Consider the following 16,201-nt stretch of genomic DNA (forward strand, 5'->3'; position numbering starts at 1 on the left):
CCACAGGGTCCTGCACCCCCACTTTGCAGTCAGACGTGACTCTCAGCCAGCCAGTAACACAGAGGTTTATTCGATGACAGGAACAGGGTCTAAAACAGAGCTTGTAGATACAGAGAACCGGACCCCTCGGCCGGGTCCATTCTGGGGGGCAGTGAGCCAGACCCCCCATGTCTGCACTTCACTCCTCGTCCCCAGCCAGCTCCAGATTAACAACCCCCTCCAGCCCCTCCTCTCTGCTCAGCCCCTTTCCCGGGCCAGGAGGTCACCTGACGTCTTTGTCTCCAACACCTTCAGCTGGCACCTTTGCAGGGGAGGGGCCCAGGCCATCAGCTGCTAGGAGACAGAGTGTCAGGCATTTAGGTGCACTGGCCCTTTGCTCTGCCAGATACTTAAGAACTGCCTAGGGGACACTGAGGCACCAACACCATATTCAGAGAAAACATTAAGAACATTTCCAGTTCACCACAACGCCTTTGCCCGTGGAAGCTGGACAAAGGAAGGGGCCGGCTGGAAAGGGTTTTTCAGTTTCGGTTTTGGGCTGGGTGGGTGAGTGAATGCAGGGAATCCCAAACTGGGATCTAAGCTCCCTGAACCCCCAGAAGGACTTGATTGAGGGGTCCTGGTTGTGCCTACAAGCTCTGCTGTAGACTGTGTTCCTATTGTCCAATAAACCTTCTGTTTTACTGGCTGGCTGAGAGTCACTGTGAGTCCCAGGAAGAGGGGTGCAGGACTGGACTCGCCCACACTCCATGACAACTGGTGGCAGCGGTGGGATCTACTACACCAAGTGGACAGCGCTTCCTGCAGTAAGTGACTGGGGAGCAGTAAAACGAAGGGGGACTGACAGGGCCCAGGTGGGCTGAAGAGCCAGAGAGAGACGGTTTCAGGAGGCGATTAACCCCTGGGAGTGTGTGCCCAGTGAGAATGACTTTGCAGAAACAGGGTCCCCCGGGGGATTGCAGGAGCAGTCCCGGGACGGAGGAGTCTGCAGCTCGACCCTGGCAGAGAGGGGGTGACCTGAAGAAGGGCTGGTGCCCTAGGGGTCTGCCTGGAACCGGTGGGAAGCTGAGAGCACAGGCCGGCGAGTGGCCAGCAGGAAGATGTGTGCTAAGTGCCTTAAGAAAGACCTGGTGGAGCTGTGCAAGCAGAGAGGGCTGCGCATTGGGAGGTCCACCAAAGAACAGCTAATTGCCCAGCTGGAGGAGAAGGATCGCTTGGGTGAACCGAGCTCGGTCCCTGAGGGAAGCCGCCCAGCGGACGCAGCGTGGGCCCCGGGGCCTGACATGGCTGGGAGGGGCCAGACTGCTGCTGAGGACACCCCGACCCCTGCCCACCTATACCTAGGGGAGGGGTTGGGGGAAGCCCAGTGAATACCGAAGGCACCCTGACCCCGGCTGCCAGCAGGGGATCGTCCTGGCGGAGCTCCCCGTCCCTGGAACGGATGCAGATGGAACATGACGGAGCTGAGACGGGAAGAGCTCGAGTTAAGGAGGCAAGAACTGAAGGAACGGGAGAACCAGCATAAACATGAGGAGAACCAGTGCCAGCATGAGCTGGAGCTGGACCTGGCCCGGCTGAGGAGCAGCGGGGTCCCAGCTGCAGTGAGTGAGGGAGGACCCAAGCCTACAAAGAGCTTTGATAAGTGCTTCCTGGCCCGGCGTATGGAGGAGGAGGACATAGATACCTTCCTGACGGCCTTTGAGAAGGCCTGCGAGCTGCACCGGGGTTGACCCTGCAGACAGGCTCCAGTTTCTCACCCTCTTACTGGACTCCACAGCCGTGGAGGTGTACAGCCAAATGAAAGGGGCGGAAGCAGGGGACTACGAACTGTTCAAAAAGGCCCTGCTCCGCGAGTTTGGGCTGACTCCGGAGATGTATCAGAAAATGTTCTGGAGTCAGCGTAAAACCCGTGAGGTCACATACCTACAACTGGCCAACCGGGCACAGGGGTATACCTGCAAGTGGACACCTGGGGCCCAAACTAAAGAGGACCTTCTTGACCTATTCATACAAGAGCACCTGTACGAGCAGTGCCTGTCCGACCTGAGGCTGTGGTTGATGGACCAGAAGCCGGAGAACCTGCAGCATGCAGGCCCGCTGGCCGACCAATTTGTGGACAGTGGGGAAGGGGACAACAGGGAGGAGTCTCGAAGGAGCAGGCCTGCCTCAACGCAGAGAGAAAGTCACCATGGGACCTCCCAGCGGGGTCCTATGGAGAACCCCCACCAAAGGAGAACATCCTGCATCAGGTCCATCCGACTCATTCAAGGGGACCCACGAGACATGGGCTGCTATCGCTGTGGCCAACGAGGCCACATATGGGCCCAGTGCCCCAAGCTCAGGGACAGACCGAGTAGACCCAACCCACAGAGGGTTGACTGGGTAAAGACCCAGTCGAATGAGGGGCAACATACCCAGGAAAGGGGGGCTGGCTGCGTACCACCTGTGAAGGAGGGAGGAGGTCCCCAGGTCAGCTCCTCTGGGGGGCTGGATGCTCCAGACTCAGGGTTTTTGGTTTACATGGTGGGCACGGGGCTGCCCCTCCAGAGAGAGTGCCTTGTTCCCCTGGAGGTAGATGAGAGGGAAGTCACTGGGTACTGGGACACAGGCGCAGAGGTGATGCTGGCCCGGCCCGAGGTGGTGGCCTCAGATCGGATGGTGCCCGACACCTACCTGACCCTGATGGGCCTGGGCAGGACCCCATTCAAGGATCCCATGGCGAGGGTACACCTGAAGTGGGGGGCCAAGGAGGGCCCCAAGGATGTGGGGGTACACCCACATTTGCCCACAGATGTGTTAATGGGCGGGGACCTGGAGGACTGGCCAAGCAACGCCCTGGGTGCCCTGGTCATGACCCGTAGTCAGAGTCGGCGAGGGGCACTGTGCCCTGACAATGGGAAGGGTACCTTGCCCGAGGTGCAGAACCCTAACCTGGTGGGGAGGGAATGCCCAGGGGCACGGCTCAGAGAGGCTGCGGGCTCAGACCCAGCCAGCGAGAGAGAGCAGGTCCCCATCCCTGTCCCAGCTGCTGAGTTCCAGGCCGAGTTGCAGAAAGATCCCTCCTCGCGGAAGCCCAGGGACTGGGCTGACCTCAGTGCAGTACAGACCATGAGAAGAGGTTGCAAGGCGAGGTTCCTGTGGGAGAAGGGGTTCCTGTACCGAGAATGGGCTCCCCCAGGGGAAGTAGAGTCATGGGGGATCAGGAGGCAGCTGGTGGTTCCCCAGAAGTTTTGCCACAAGCTACTGTACCTGGCCCATGACATCCCTCTCGCAGGGCACCAGGGAATCCGGCGCACCAGGCAGAGGCTGCTACAGAACTTTTACTGGCCTGGGGTCTTTACCCATGTCCGACAGTACTGCCGATCCTGTGACACCTGCCAGAGGGTGGGGAAGGCCCGGGACAAGGGGAAAACGGCTTTGAGGCCTTTACCCATCATAGAAGAACCTTTCCAGAAAGTGGCCATGGACATAGTGGGACCTCTCAGCAAGACGACCCGGTTGGGGAAGAAATACATTCTGGTGGTCATATATTTCGCCACTCGCTACCCCGAGGCAGTGGCCTTGTCCTCTATCGAAGGAGACACCGTGGTAGATGTGCTGCTGACCATTTTCAGCCGAGTTGGGTTCCCCAAGGAAGTCTTAACGGACCAGGGTCCAACTTCATGTCGACCCTGCTCAGGTGCTTGTGGGAGAAATGTGGGGTCTGGCACAAATGGGCCTCAGCGTATCACCCCCAGTCCAACGGGCTGGTGGAATGGTTCAACGGGACGCTGAAGATGATGCTAAAAACATTTATGAACCAGCACCCGCAGGACTGGGACAAGTACTTACCTCACCTGCTGTTCGCGTACAGGGAGGTACCCCAAGAATCTACCGGGTTTTCACCATTCGAACTGTTGTATGGAAGGCGGGTAAGGGGGCCCCTAGACCTGATGAGAGACGAATGGGAGGAGAAGGCTGCTCCCGATGGAGAGTCAGTGGTGGAGTATGTCCTGACCTTCCGGGAAAGACTGCCCGAGCTCATGGGCCTGGCCAGGGAGAATCTGGCCCAAGCCCAGAGGAGGCAGAAGGTCTGGTATGACCGCACGGCTCGGGCCTGCGCCTTCGCCACCGGGGATCAGGTGATGGTTCTCATCCCCATGAGGAGAAACAAACTCCAGGCCGCCTGGGAAGGGCCCTTCAAGGTTATCAAGCAACTGAATGAGGTAAACTATGTGGTGGAGCTGTCAAACCGGGCACATCACCGACGGGTTTACCATGTGAACATGATGAAACCATACTATGACAGGGGGAATGTGGTGTTGGCCATGTGTGGAGATTGGGAGGGGTAGGGAGATGACCCCTTAATGAATCTATTCCCCGGGGACAAAAGCTGGTTCCCCCCTGGAGGAGATTCCCCTCTCTGATCAGCTGACCCCGGGCCAGCACGCTGAGATCAGGGGGGTGCTGCATCTATACCGACAGCTGTTTTCCAACCAGCCTGGACGCACTAATTTGACTGTCCACCGGGTGGAGACCGGGTCACATCCCCCTATAAGATGCTCCCCTTTTCGGGTCACTTGGAAAACTGCCCAGGATGTTGAAAGAGAGGTCAGGGACATGCTGGCTTTGGGGGTGATCCAGCCGTCTTCCAGCCCTTGGGCCTCGCCAGTGGTGCTGGTCCCCAAGAAGGATGGGTCAATCCGGTTCTGTGTGGACTATCGAAAGCTCAATGCCATCACCGTATCTGATGCCTACCCCATGCCCAGGCCTGACGAGCTCCTAGACAAGCTGGGAGGTGCTTGGTACCTCACCACTATGGATCTTACAAAGGGCTACTGGCAAGGGGGTGGGATAGCTCAGTGGTTTGAGCATTGGCATGCTAAAGCCAGGGTTGTGAGTTCAATCCTTGAGGGGGCATTTGTGGATTGGCCGTGCTTTGTGCAGGGGGTTGGACTAGATGATCTCCTGAGGTCCCTTCCAACTCTGATATGCTATGATTCTATAAGTGCCGTTGGACGCAGATGCCAGGCTGAAATCAACCTTTATCACCCCTCTGGGGCTCTATGAGTTTCTGACCCTGCCCTTCAGCCTCAAAGGAGCACCGGCCACCTTCCAGCGCCTGGTGGATCAGCTACTGAGGGGGATGGAGAGTTTTGCTGTAGCATATGTGGACATCTGTGTCTTTAGCCAGACTTGGGATGACCACATGTCCCAGGTTAAACAAGTGCTGGACTGACTCCAAGAGGCTGGGTTTACCGTAAAGGCTGAGAAGTGCAAGGTGGGGATGGCTGAAGTATCTTACCTGGGCCTAAAGCCGGAACCAGCCGAGGTGATCAGAGACTGGCCTGCCCCCCAAACCAAAAAGCAGGTCCAGGCCTTTATTGGGATGGCAGGGTACTATCGAAGATTTGTGCCCCACTTTAACACCATAGCCACCCCCGTCACTGAGCTGTGCAGGAAGGGGAAGCCAGACCAGGTGATCTGGACTGAGCAGTGCCAGGATGCTCTCCGGGCGCTGAAGGAGGCTCTAGTTAGTGGCCCAGTTCTGGCAAACCCAGATTTTGACAAACCCTTTATGGTGTTCACTGATGCCTCAGACACGGGACTGGGGGCAGTGTTAATGCAGGAGGATGACAAGGGGAAGAGACACCCCATCGTGTACCTGAGTAAGAAGCTGCTACCCTGGGAGCAGAACTACACGGCCATCGAGGCGGAATGCCTGGCCATGGTGTGGGCCCTTAAGAAGCTACAGCCATATCTCTTTGGGCGACACTTCACCGTGTACACCGACCACTCTCCCCTGACCTGGCTGCACCAGATGAAAGGAGCCAACGCCAAGCTCCTGAGGTGGAGCCTGCTCCTGCAGGACTATGACATGGACGTGGTCCATGGGAAGGGAAGTGCCAACCTGAGAGCGGACGCCTTGTCCAGGAGAGGGGGCCCTGAACTTCCCCAGGTCACTGGGCAGAGTGACCTCACTCAGTTCAGTCTCGAAGGGGGGAGAGATGTGATGCAGTAGGGGCTGTCTGTGTGGGGGATGGGAGAGCCATGGATGTCTTTAGGTGAGGGACAGGATCAAAGCCTGTAACCTGAGCCAGGTAGGCGGGAGGGGGAGTAAACACCTTTGCCCAGGAAGCTGGAAAAGGAAGAGAGCCGGCTAGAGAGGGTTTGTTCAGTTTCGGTTTTGGGCTGGGTGGCTGGAATTCAGGGAATCCCAGGCTGGGATCCAAGCACCCTGAATCCCCAGAAGAACCAGATTGAGGGGTCCTGGTTGGGCCTCCAAGCTCTGCTGTAACCTGTGTTCCTGTTGTCCAATAAACCTTCTGTTTTACTGGCTGGCTGAGAGTCACTGTGAGTCCCAGGAAGAGGGGTGCAGGGCCCTGACTCCCCCATACTCCCTGACACTGTGACTGACATTTTTTATTCCCAAGTTTAGTGCTTTTAATTAGGTACCTTCTGCACGTCCATTCTGCGTGAGGAAGAGGGTACAGGGTGTCTGCGGGGAACAGTGACTCTCCACCACCGTGAGGCAGGCCAGGTGTTTTGTTATCCTTTCTCCCCCTCTCCCTGCCCCCGCCCCCGCCGGGCTGCGAGCTCGGGCTGCCATCGGGCATAGCGGCACCAGTTTAATAATACTGCCTAGGACCCCATAAATCCTAAGGAAGGCCCTGTCCTGCTGGGCCACCCACGGCTCTCCTGGGGGGCAGGGCCCTGAGGGCTGACCTCATGTGACGAACTGTGAATGTTCTTAATGTTTTCTCTGAATACAGCGTTGGTGCCTCAGTGTCCCCTGTGGAGTTCTTAAGTATCTAGGTGGTGGGATAAGGGTGTGTGATTGCTGAAGAGCAAAGGGCCAGTGCACCTAAATGCCTGGCACTCTGTCTCCTGGCACCTGATGGCCCGGGCCCCTCCTCTGCAAAGGTGCCAACTGAAGGTGTTGGAGACAGATCAGGTGACCTCCTGGCCCGGGAAAGGGGCTGAGCAGAGAGGAGGGGCTGGAGGGGGTTGTTAGTCTGGATCTGGCTGGGGACGAGGAGTGAAGTGCAGACTTGGGGGTCTGGCTCACTGCCCCCCAGGATGGACCCGGCCGAGGGGTCCGGTTCTCTGTATCTACAAGCTCTGTTTTAGACCCTGTTCCTGTCATCAAATAAACCTCTGTGTTACTGGCTGGCTGAGAGTCACGTCTGACTGTGAAGTAGGGGTGCAGGACCCTGTGGCTTCCCCAGGACCCCACGGAGGCGGGCTCGCTGTGGGAAGCGCACGGAGGGGCAGAGGATGCTGAATGCTCCAAGGAGACACCCAGGAGGTGAAGCCATGTGAGTTTCTTGCCCTGGAGACAGTCTGTTCCAAGGGAGAGGAGGCTCCCCAAAGTCCGGCCTGGCTTTGTGGGGAGCAGTTCCAGAGCATCGCCCGGGGACTCCATGACCCCTCAGAGGAAGACCCAGAACCTTCCCAGGCACCCCACTCTGGGGCAGCACCTACCTGTTGCCTGTTGGTTACAGCGAGTGTGCGGATGATGAAGCCAGCTCCCAGCTCCTCCGAGATCAGCTCGACGTGAAAATGGCCATAAGAGGCCTCTCCGTACACAGGCCAGAACGTCAGGTATGTCTGGGGAGTGAACACAGGACCTGCTCACAGACGCGTGCTCATAGGGCACACAGGGAACCAGTACACGCAGTCACACGCCTAACACCAGCACATGGGAAATGCTCAGACCCCACACAAGGGCCTGCTCACAGACATGTGCTCACAGGGCACGCACGGACTCTGCACACGCACAGACACAGGCCTAACGCCAGCACACGGGAAGCGTTCATAGCAGTGTTTTCAGGGCCGAGTTTATGAAGGGTGGGGCCCGATTTGAATACCCGGCAGTGGTCTGGGACTTCGGCGGCACTTTGGGGGCGGGTCCACTCCGGGTCTTCTGCCGCACTGAAGGACCCCCCCCCCCGCTGCTGAAATGCTGCCAAAGACCCGGAATGGACCCTCCTCCCCCAGGCCAAAATGCTGCTAAAGCCCCAGAGCGGACCCTCCCCCCGCTCCCCCCCCGTGCGCTGCTGAAATGCTGCCGAAGCCCCAGAATGGACCCTCCCATCCCCTCAGGCCAAAATGCTGCCGAAGCCCCGGAGAGGACCACCCACCCCCCCACCGCCGGATGAGTTTAAAAAAAAAATGTAAAAGATGCCTAAGGCGTGGGGCCCTCTTAGGCACAGGGCCTGATTCCGGGGCATCGGGGGAATCGGCTTACAGCCGGCCCTGAGTGTTCTGATGCACAAAGCAGCCCCCACCCCCACGCGTGCCCACACACCAGCCCGACCAGAGACAGGGCACAGGCATCTGGCGTCCTCACGCACATACACTCATACAGCTACGGGAACCACTGGCGCCAGGGCCCACGCGTGCAACTGCACCCCAGCAATCTGGCCAAGCTGTGTGCCCCCAGGCCTGCACCTCCTGTGTCTCAGCCAGCCCCGGGGTCCCACTCCACCGGCTGGGACCGCACAGCTCCCTCGGGGCTGGGGCCTGGCAGACGCCCTGGGTGAGCCGGGAGGGTCTCAGGTACACAGGGCAGCAGGAAGGCAGTGCCAGGGAGCTGCAGCACAGGCGATGGATGGGGTGGAGGAGCCTGGGCTGCCACTGCTAGGACAGGGGTGCCCAGTCTGCAGCTCCATGCCAGGCACCCTGCCAGTACGGAGAGCAGAGCGGGAGGTGGCACAGCGCCCCCCTGAACTGGGAGGCTGCAGCCGCCCGACGCGCACGGACACACGGATTAGCCCCAGTCTCTCTGCGGAGGGTGCCAGTGTGTGATGGTGAGAGAAGAGTAAGCAGCAAAGCCCCACAGACAGACAGACACCATCCCCCATCCCCAACCCCACTCCACACACGAATGCACCCAGGCACCCCTAGGACCCTCCGCTGCCTGGCTTGGCCAGGCGGCTCTGCCAGAGGATCTGTGCCCCCGGGAGTGAGAAAGGCAGCTTGGGGGTTACAGCGTGGGCAGACAGCCCCATGGCAGGGAGGGAAACCCTGTCACTGTGGTGAGGAGGGGGTTCTCCTTCAAGCTCCAGCCACTAAGCTGCTTGGATCAGCCCCCTCCATCCCCCATTTGTGCTCCGAGCTCTCAGCTGGCCACCCCACCCCTCAGCGAGCTGCTCAGGCCCCAGGGCTGGCAGAGCCGGGGGAGGCCCCGGCTGTGCAGGGGAGATGGCACAGGGCTGACCTGGTCCAGCTCCTCGAGGCGGTTCAGCATGACCAGCATGGTGCAGGTGTAGTCCCAGAGCAGGGCCCAGAAATCCACCAGCGTCTCCCTGAGCGGCAATTGGGTGACAATGATGTTGTCTTCTTCTGCGTACGTCTGCAAGAGACAGACCGACCTGGTGGGAGCCACTAGCCAGCGCCCCTGCCTCGGGCACCACTCAGAGCCTTCAGCCCGCCAGCCATGCTGCTGGCCCCAGCCCTGTCATGGCGGGAAGCAGCCGGGGCTCGGCCGAGCGGAAGCGTGACCCGAACCCAGGAACACGCAGGCTGAGATACTGCCCCGGAGCATCTCCCCCTAGCCCCAAGGTACCAGCCCAGCTTCACGCTCTGGGTCCCTCCGGCCCCCAGTCAGAGCTGCCAGGGTCCCCAGCCCAGACACAGCGACAGGGCTCACTCCAGCAAGCCAAGGGCAAAGTGGGTGATGAAGCAGAGCTGGACTGGGGGAGGAGGGGATGCGGCACAGCTGGACTGTGGGGGAGGAGGAGGGAGGGGATTCGGCACATCTGGGCTAGAAAGGAGGGGATGCGGTACAGCTGGGCTGGGGGAGAGGGGACTGACGCCTATCCTCGGGGACCATCTACTGGTGCCAAGGCCCCCTGTCTGGGGGATCCCCAGGGAAGCCTGGTGCTCAGCAGCCCCATCGCTGGGCACTGCCAATGGCAGCAGACGACGCCCTGGCAGAGACACAAGGGCTGGGGCTGGGGCGGTCCTGTGCTCGCTGCTCACGCCCACGCTCAGGACAGACAGAACCTTACACCGACAAACACTGCGTTGATGTAGCCAGGCGAGCCATCCGCATTCAGCGAGGACATCAGGATGGGGCGGTTGCAATCCGCTGGGAGGGGATGGAAGGAGAGAGGTCGTGTCACACCCCTCACACGGGCAGGAGTCTCTGGCCTGGGCCGAGAAGCACCATGTAAAGCACCCAGCCTCCCACGCTCACATCGTCTGTGCCTGGCCTGGCCCAGCACAGCTGCGGGGAGCAGACCCCTTCGGTTTCCAGTGTCCTGGCGCTCAGCGCTCGCCTCTTACACCATGCGTGGGGTGGGGGGCTGGCGGCAGGGGGCAGGGGTACCAGCTGGTGAATGGTGGGTGGGGCTGGGCCATGGACTCAGAAGGACAGAGGGATTTGAACAGAGAATAAAACCCCCCTGGGCTGGGGCCTGGGGCCCTTGGTGGAGCACGGGCTGGGAGCTCTCCAGCCCATGACAGGGGCAGGGAGGGCTGAGATGCAGGGCACTCCCTGAGCAGCGAGTCTCCACAGAGCCCTGCCAGGTCCTCAGGAAAGCCAGGTCCCTGAGCACTCCTGGGCCATGGTGCCCACCCACTCGCACCAGGCTAGGCCTGGCCCCACCATGGTACCTGGCAGGATGGTCGGCTTGCGGTTCTTGGGCTGGTTGCTGGGCTGCTGGGCCTCCTTGCACGGGGAGAGCTGGAAGAGTTCGGAAAACTTCTGCAAGGCCTGCAGGGCGGGAGGGTGCAGCGGAGTCAGCTCCCAGCCGCGGCTCTCTGCTCCCAATCCAGACCCGATAGCACCCAAGGCCCGGCGCCAAGCCGCATCTCAGCCGCCCCGGGGCTCATGCCATGGAGCGGATTCCACCTGGGATTCCAGGGCGGGGCCCCATGGGGCAGCGAGCGTGAGGGGGACTCTGCTGTTCAGCACCTCAGGAGAGGGGCTGGCAGAGCGGCCGCTCCTCACTGCACACAGCTGCCCCCAGGCAGCCCAGAGAAGTGAAAGGTGGGTCAGCGCCAATTCCATTGCAGGGTTCGTGTAATAAACAACAGCCTGGGGCACTGATCACCTGACACGTCCCCACAGCCTGGGAAACGCTGCTGCTCCCAGACGATATTGAGCACCTGAGACGTCACCACTGTCACGGAGTGTGGGGGAGTCAGGGCCCTGCACCCCCGGCTTCCTGCGATTCACCGATTCACCGTGACTCTCAGCCAGCCAGTAAAGCAGAAGGTTTATTTAGACGACAGGAACACAGTCCCAGACAGGTCTTGCAGGCACAGACAACAGGATTCTCCCCAGTTAGGTCCATCTTGGGGTCCCAGGGGCACCACAGCCCCCTTGGGGGGTCAGAGCCCTGTCTGTCCTTCCTTCCATTACACCAGCCAGCTCCTGAAACTCTCTCTCCCCAGCATCTCCTTCCCCACCTTTGTTCAGCTTCCCCGGCAGAGGTGTCACCTGGCCTCCCAGGTGCTCCCAGACCACACTGACCCCTTCCTGGGGTCTCACGTTACATCCTCAGGTATCTTCCCTCCAGCCAGTCTCCCATCCACCAATGCAGATCGTTCTCCCAGATCACATTAGGAACAGTCCCAGTTCTTCACAGCCACAGCCTAGGAAGCGCTGCTCCCAGATGAAACGGAGGACCTGACGCATCACCAAGTCCTGAGAAACGCTGCTCCCAGACAACAAGGAGGACTTGCCACGTCCCAACAGCCTGGGAAACGCTGTTCCCAGATGACACCGACCACCTGACACGTCCCTAGAGTATGGGAAACACTGTTCCCAGACAACACGCAGGACCTGATACGTCCCCAATGCCCGGCAAAGGCTGCTCCCAGATGACACAGACGACCTGACACATCCCCACAGCCTAAAAAATGTTGCTCCCAGACGACACCAAGCACCTTAGAGGTCACCATGGCCCAGGAAACGCTGCTCCCAGACGACATCGAGTACCAGACACATCCCCACACTCTGGGAAACGCTGCTCCCAGACGATGCGCAGCACCTGATACGTCCACACCACCCAGGAAACGCTGCTCCCAGATGACACAGACGACCTGACACGTCTCCACAGCTCAGGAAACGCTGCTCCCAGATGACACCGAGTACCTGACACGTCCCCACAACCTAGAAAACGGTGCTATTGGACCACACCAACCACCTGACATGTCCCCATAGTCTGGGAAACGCTGCTCCCAGACGACATGGAGGACCTGATACGTCCCCACGGCCTAGAAAACGGTGCTCCCAGATGACACCGAGCACCTTAGACGTCCACAAAGCCTGGGAAATGCTGCTCACACATGACACGGAGGAGCTCACACGTCCCCACAGCCCGGAAATGCTGCTCCCAGATGACACAGACGACCTGACACATCCCCACAGCCTGGGAAACGCTGCTCCCAGATGAAATGGAGCACCTGACATGTCCCCATGGCCTGGGAAACGGTGCTCCCAGATGACACCAAGCACCTGACACGTCACCACGGCCTGGAAAACGTTGCTCTCAGGCAACATCATGCACCTTAGACGTCTCCAGGGCCCGGGAAACGCTGCTCCAAGACGACACGGAAACGCTGCTCCCAGATGAGACTGAGCACCTTACACGTCCCCACAGTCTAGAAAACGCTGCTCCCGGACAACAAGGAGGGCTTGAAACGTCCTCACGGCCTGGGAAATAGTGCTCCCAGACAACACGAAGGACCTGACACATCCCCGCGGCCTGGGAAACGTTGCTCCCAGACGACTCCAAGCACCTGACACGTCCCCAAAGCCTAGAAAAAGGTGGTCCCAGATGACACCAACTATCAGACGCGCCCCTATGGCACGGGAAACACTGCTCCCACACGACACAGACAACCAGACACGTCCCCACAGCCTGGGAAACGTTGCTCACAGATGACACCGAGTACCTGACAAGTCCCCACAGCCTAGAAAACGGGTTCCCAGACAACAATGAATACTGGACACTTCCCTATGGCCTGACAAAAATGCTCCCTGATAATGCCACATACCTTAGACGTTCCCACAGCCCTGGAAACGCTGCTCCCAGACAAAATGGAGGACCTGACACTTCCCCATGGCAGGGGAAGCGGAGCTCCCGGATGACAATGAAAACCTGACATGTCCCCACGGCCTGGAAAATGCTGCTCCGAGATGACACCGATAACCTGACATGTCCCCACTGCCTAGAAAAAGGTGATCTCAGATGACACCGAGTACCAGACACGTCCCCACGCCCTGAGAAACGTTGCTCCCAGGCGACACCATGAATCTTAGATGTCTCCACGGCCCAGGAAACGCTGCTCGCGGACGACACCGAGTACCAGACATGTCCCCACGGCCTGGAAACCCTAGCTCCCACACGACCCCAAGCACCTTAGACGTCTCCGCAGCCCAGGAAACGCTGCACCCAGACAACATGGAGGACCTGACATGTCCCCATGACCCGGGAAAGGGTGATCCCTGACCACACCGACCACCTTACACGTCCCCAAGGTCTGGGAAACGGAGCTCCCAGAAGACACCGAGTACCAGACACATCCCCACGATCCGGAAAATTCTGCTCCCAGACAACATAGATCACCTGACACATCCCCACGGCCCGGGAAACGCTATGGCCAGATGAAACGGAGAGCATGACACGTCCTCACAGCCTGGCAAACGGTGCTCTCAGATGACACCAAGCACCTTAGATGTCCACACAGCCCGGGAAATGCTGCTCCCACATGACATGGAGGACCTGACTCGTCCTCACGGCCCAGGAAACGGTGCTCCCAGACGACACAGTGAACCTGACATGGCCTCACCTCCCGGGAAACGGTGCTCCCAGACCACACTGAGCATCTGACACGTCACCATTGCCCGGGAAATGATGCTCCCAGATGAAACGGAGCACCTGACATGTACGCACAGTCTGGAAAATGCTGCTCCCAGACAACAACGAGTACCACACACGTCCCCATGGCCTAGGAAACGTTGCTCCCCGAAGACTCCGAGCACCTTTGACGTCCCCACAGCCTGGAAAACGCTGCTCCCAGACGACACGGAGGACCTGACATGTACCCACGGCCTGGGAAACAGTGCTCCCAGACGACACAGTGAACCTGACATGGCCTCACCTCCCAGGAAACGGTGCTCCCAGACCACACTGAGCATCTGACACGTCACCATTGCCCGGGAAATGATGCTCCGAGATGAAACAGAGCACCTGACACGTATGCACAGTCTGGAAAACGCTGCTCCCATGCGACACCCATCTCCTGACACGTCTCCAACGGCCCGGGACACGCTGCTCCGATATGACACCGAGTACCTGACACATTCCCACAGCCTGGGAAACGCTGCTCTCAGATGACACCGAGCACCTTAGATGTCCCCACAGCCTGGGAAACGCTGCTCCCAGATGACACCGAGCACCTTACACCACACCACATCCTGAGAAACGCTGCTCCGAGATGACACAGAGGACGTGACACGTCACCACACCCTGGAAAACGCAGCTCCTCAACAACACGGAGCACCTTAGATGTCCCCACAGCCTGGGAATCGCTGCTCCCAGACGACACCAAGTACCTGACACGTCACCACATCCTGAGAAACGCTGCTCCCAGAGAACATGGAGGACCTGACACGTCACCACGGCCTAGAAAATGCTGCTCCCAGGCGACACCGACCACCTGACACATACCCACGGCCCGGGAAACGCTGCTCCCAGACGACACCGAGTACCTGATACGTCATCACAACCTGGAAAACGTTGCTCTCAGATGACACCGAGCACCTCAGACATCCACACAGCCTGGGAAACGCTGCTCCCACATGACACGGAGGACCTGACACATCACCACGTCCTGGGAAACGTTGCTCCCCGACAACACCGAGTACCAGACATGTCCCCACAGCCTGGAAAATGCTGCTCCCAGGAGACACCGACCACCTGACACGTTCCCACGGCTCGGGAAATGCTGCTCCCAGATGAAACGAAGAACATGACACGTCCCCACAGCCTGGCCAATGTTGCTCTCAGACGACACCGAGCACTTTAGACATCCACACAGCCTGGGAAAGGCTGCTCCCACATGACACCGAGTACCTGACATCCCCACAGCCTGGGAAATGCTACTTGTGATGGAGTAGGGACTGTCTGTGTGGGGGACGGGAGAGCAGGGGGTAACTTTAGGTGAGGGACAGGTGCTCAGCCTGTAACCTGAGCTGGGCAGGGGAGAGGGGTGTCAGCACCTTTGCCCGGGAAGCTGGACAAAGGAAGAGGCCGGCTGGAGGGAGTGGGGTGAGTTCAGTTTCGGTTTTGGGCAGGGTGGTTGGAATTCAGGGACTCCCTAGCTGGGGACTAAGCTTTCTGAACCCCAGAAGGACTTGATTTAGGGGTTCTGGTTGTGCCTACAATCTCTGCTGTATCCTTCATTCCTGTTGTCCAATAAACCTTCGGTTTTACTGGCTGGCTGAGAGTCACTGTGAGTCCCAGGAAGAGGGGTGCAGGACCGGACTCCCCCATACTCCGTGACACTACTCCCCGACAACACCGAGCACCTTAGACATCCCCACAGCCTGAGAAACGCTGATCCCAGATGACACTGACCACCTGAAATGACCCCGCAGCCTGGGAAACGCTGCTCCCAGACAACACCGAGTACCTGACATGTCACTACATCCTGAGAAATGCTGCTCCCAGATGACTCTGACAACCTGATATGTTGCCACGAACCGGAAAACGCTGCTCCCAGATGAAACCGACCACTTGACACGTCCCCACAGTCTGGAAAATGCTGCTCCCAGGTGATAACGACCACCTAACATGTCCCCATGGCCCGGGAAAAGCTGTTCCCAGACAACACTGAGTACCTGACACATACCCACATCCTGAGAAACGCTGCTCCCAGACGACACGGAGGACCTGACACGTCACTACAGCCTGAAAAACGCTGCTCCCAGATGACACTGACCACCTGACACGTCCCCACAGTCTGAAAAACGCTGCTCCCAGATGACACCGAGTACCTGACACGTCACAATGTCCTGACAAACAATGCTCACAGATGACATGGAGCATCTGACACATCCCCACAGCCCGAGAAACAGTGCTCCCAGATGACACAGTGAACCTGACCTCCCAAGAAACGGTGCTTCCAGGCAACACCGAGCACCTGACACGTCCCCACGGCTCAGGAAACGCTGCTCCCAAATGAAACGAAGCACATGACA

The 16,201-nt window shown here is 59.1% G+C and overlaps 2 protein-coding genes across 5 annotated transcripts in view; one reads left to right on the forward strand and one right to left on the reverse strand.

The window, feature by feature from the left end:
• Nucleotides 1-16,201, forward strand: part of LOC127046504 (uncharacterized) — a 257,859-nt gene that overhangs the window by 165,468 nt on the left and 76,190 nt on the right. The window lies entirely within an intron of this gene.
• The window catches only part of LOC127046476 (receptor-type tyrosine-protein phosphatase kappa-like), a 119,407-nt gene that overhangs the window by 13,988 nt on the left and 89,218 nt on the right, over nt 1-16,201 (reverse strand). For all 4 annotated transcript variants that reach the window (XM_050943537.1, XM_050943536.1, XM_050943535.1 and 1 more), the window contains 4 exons: nt 10,603-10,702; nt 9,996-10,075; nt 9,203-9,337; nt 7,465-7,590 (listed from right to left, as the gene is read on the reverse strand). In XM_050943537.1, the coding sequence (XP_050799494.1) occupies nt 7,465-7,590; nt 9,203-9,337; nt 9,996-10,075; nt 10,603-10,702 (441 nt within the window). The remainder of the gene's footprint in view (nt 1-7,464; nt 7,591-9,202; nt 9,338-9,995; nt 10,076-10,602; nt 10,703-16,201) is intronic.

This window comes from Gopherus flavomarginatus, chromosome 3 (genome assembly GCF_025201925.1).
Source record: "Gopherus flavomarginatus isolate rGopFla2 chromosome 3, rGopFla2.mat.asm, whole genome shotgun sequence".
In the NCBI taxonomy this organism is placed as follows: Eukaryota; Metazoa; Chordata; order Testudines; family Testudinidae; genus Gopherus; species Gopherus flavomarginatus.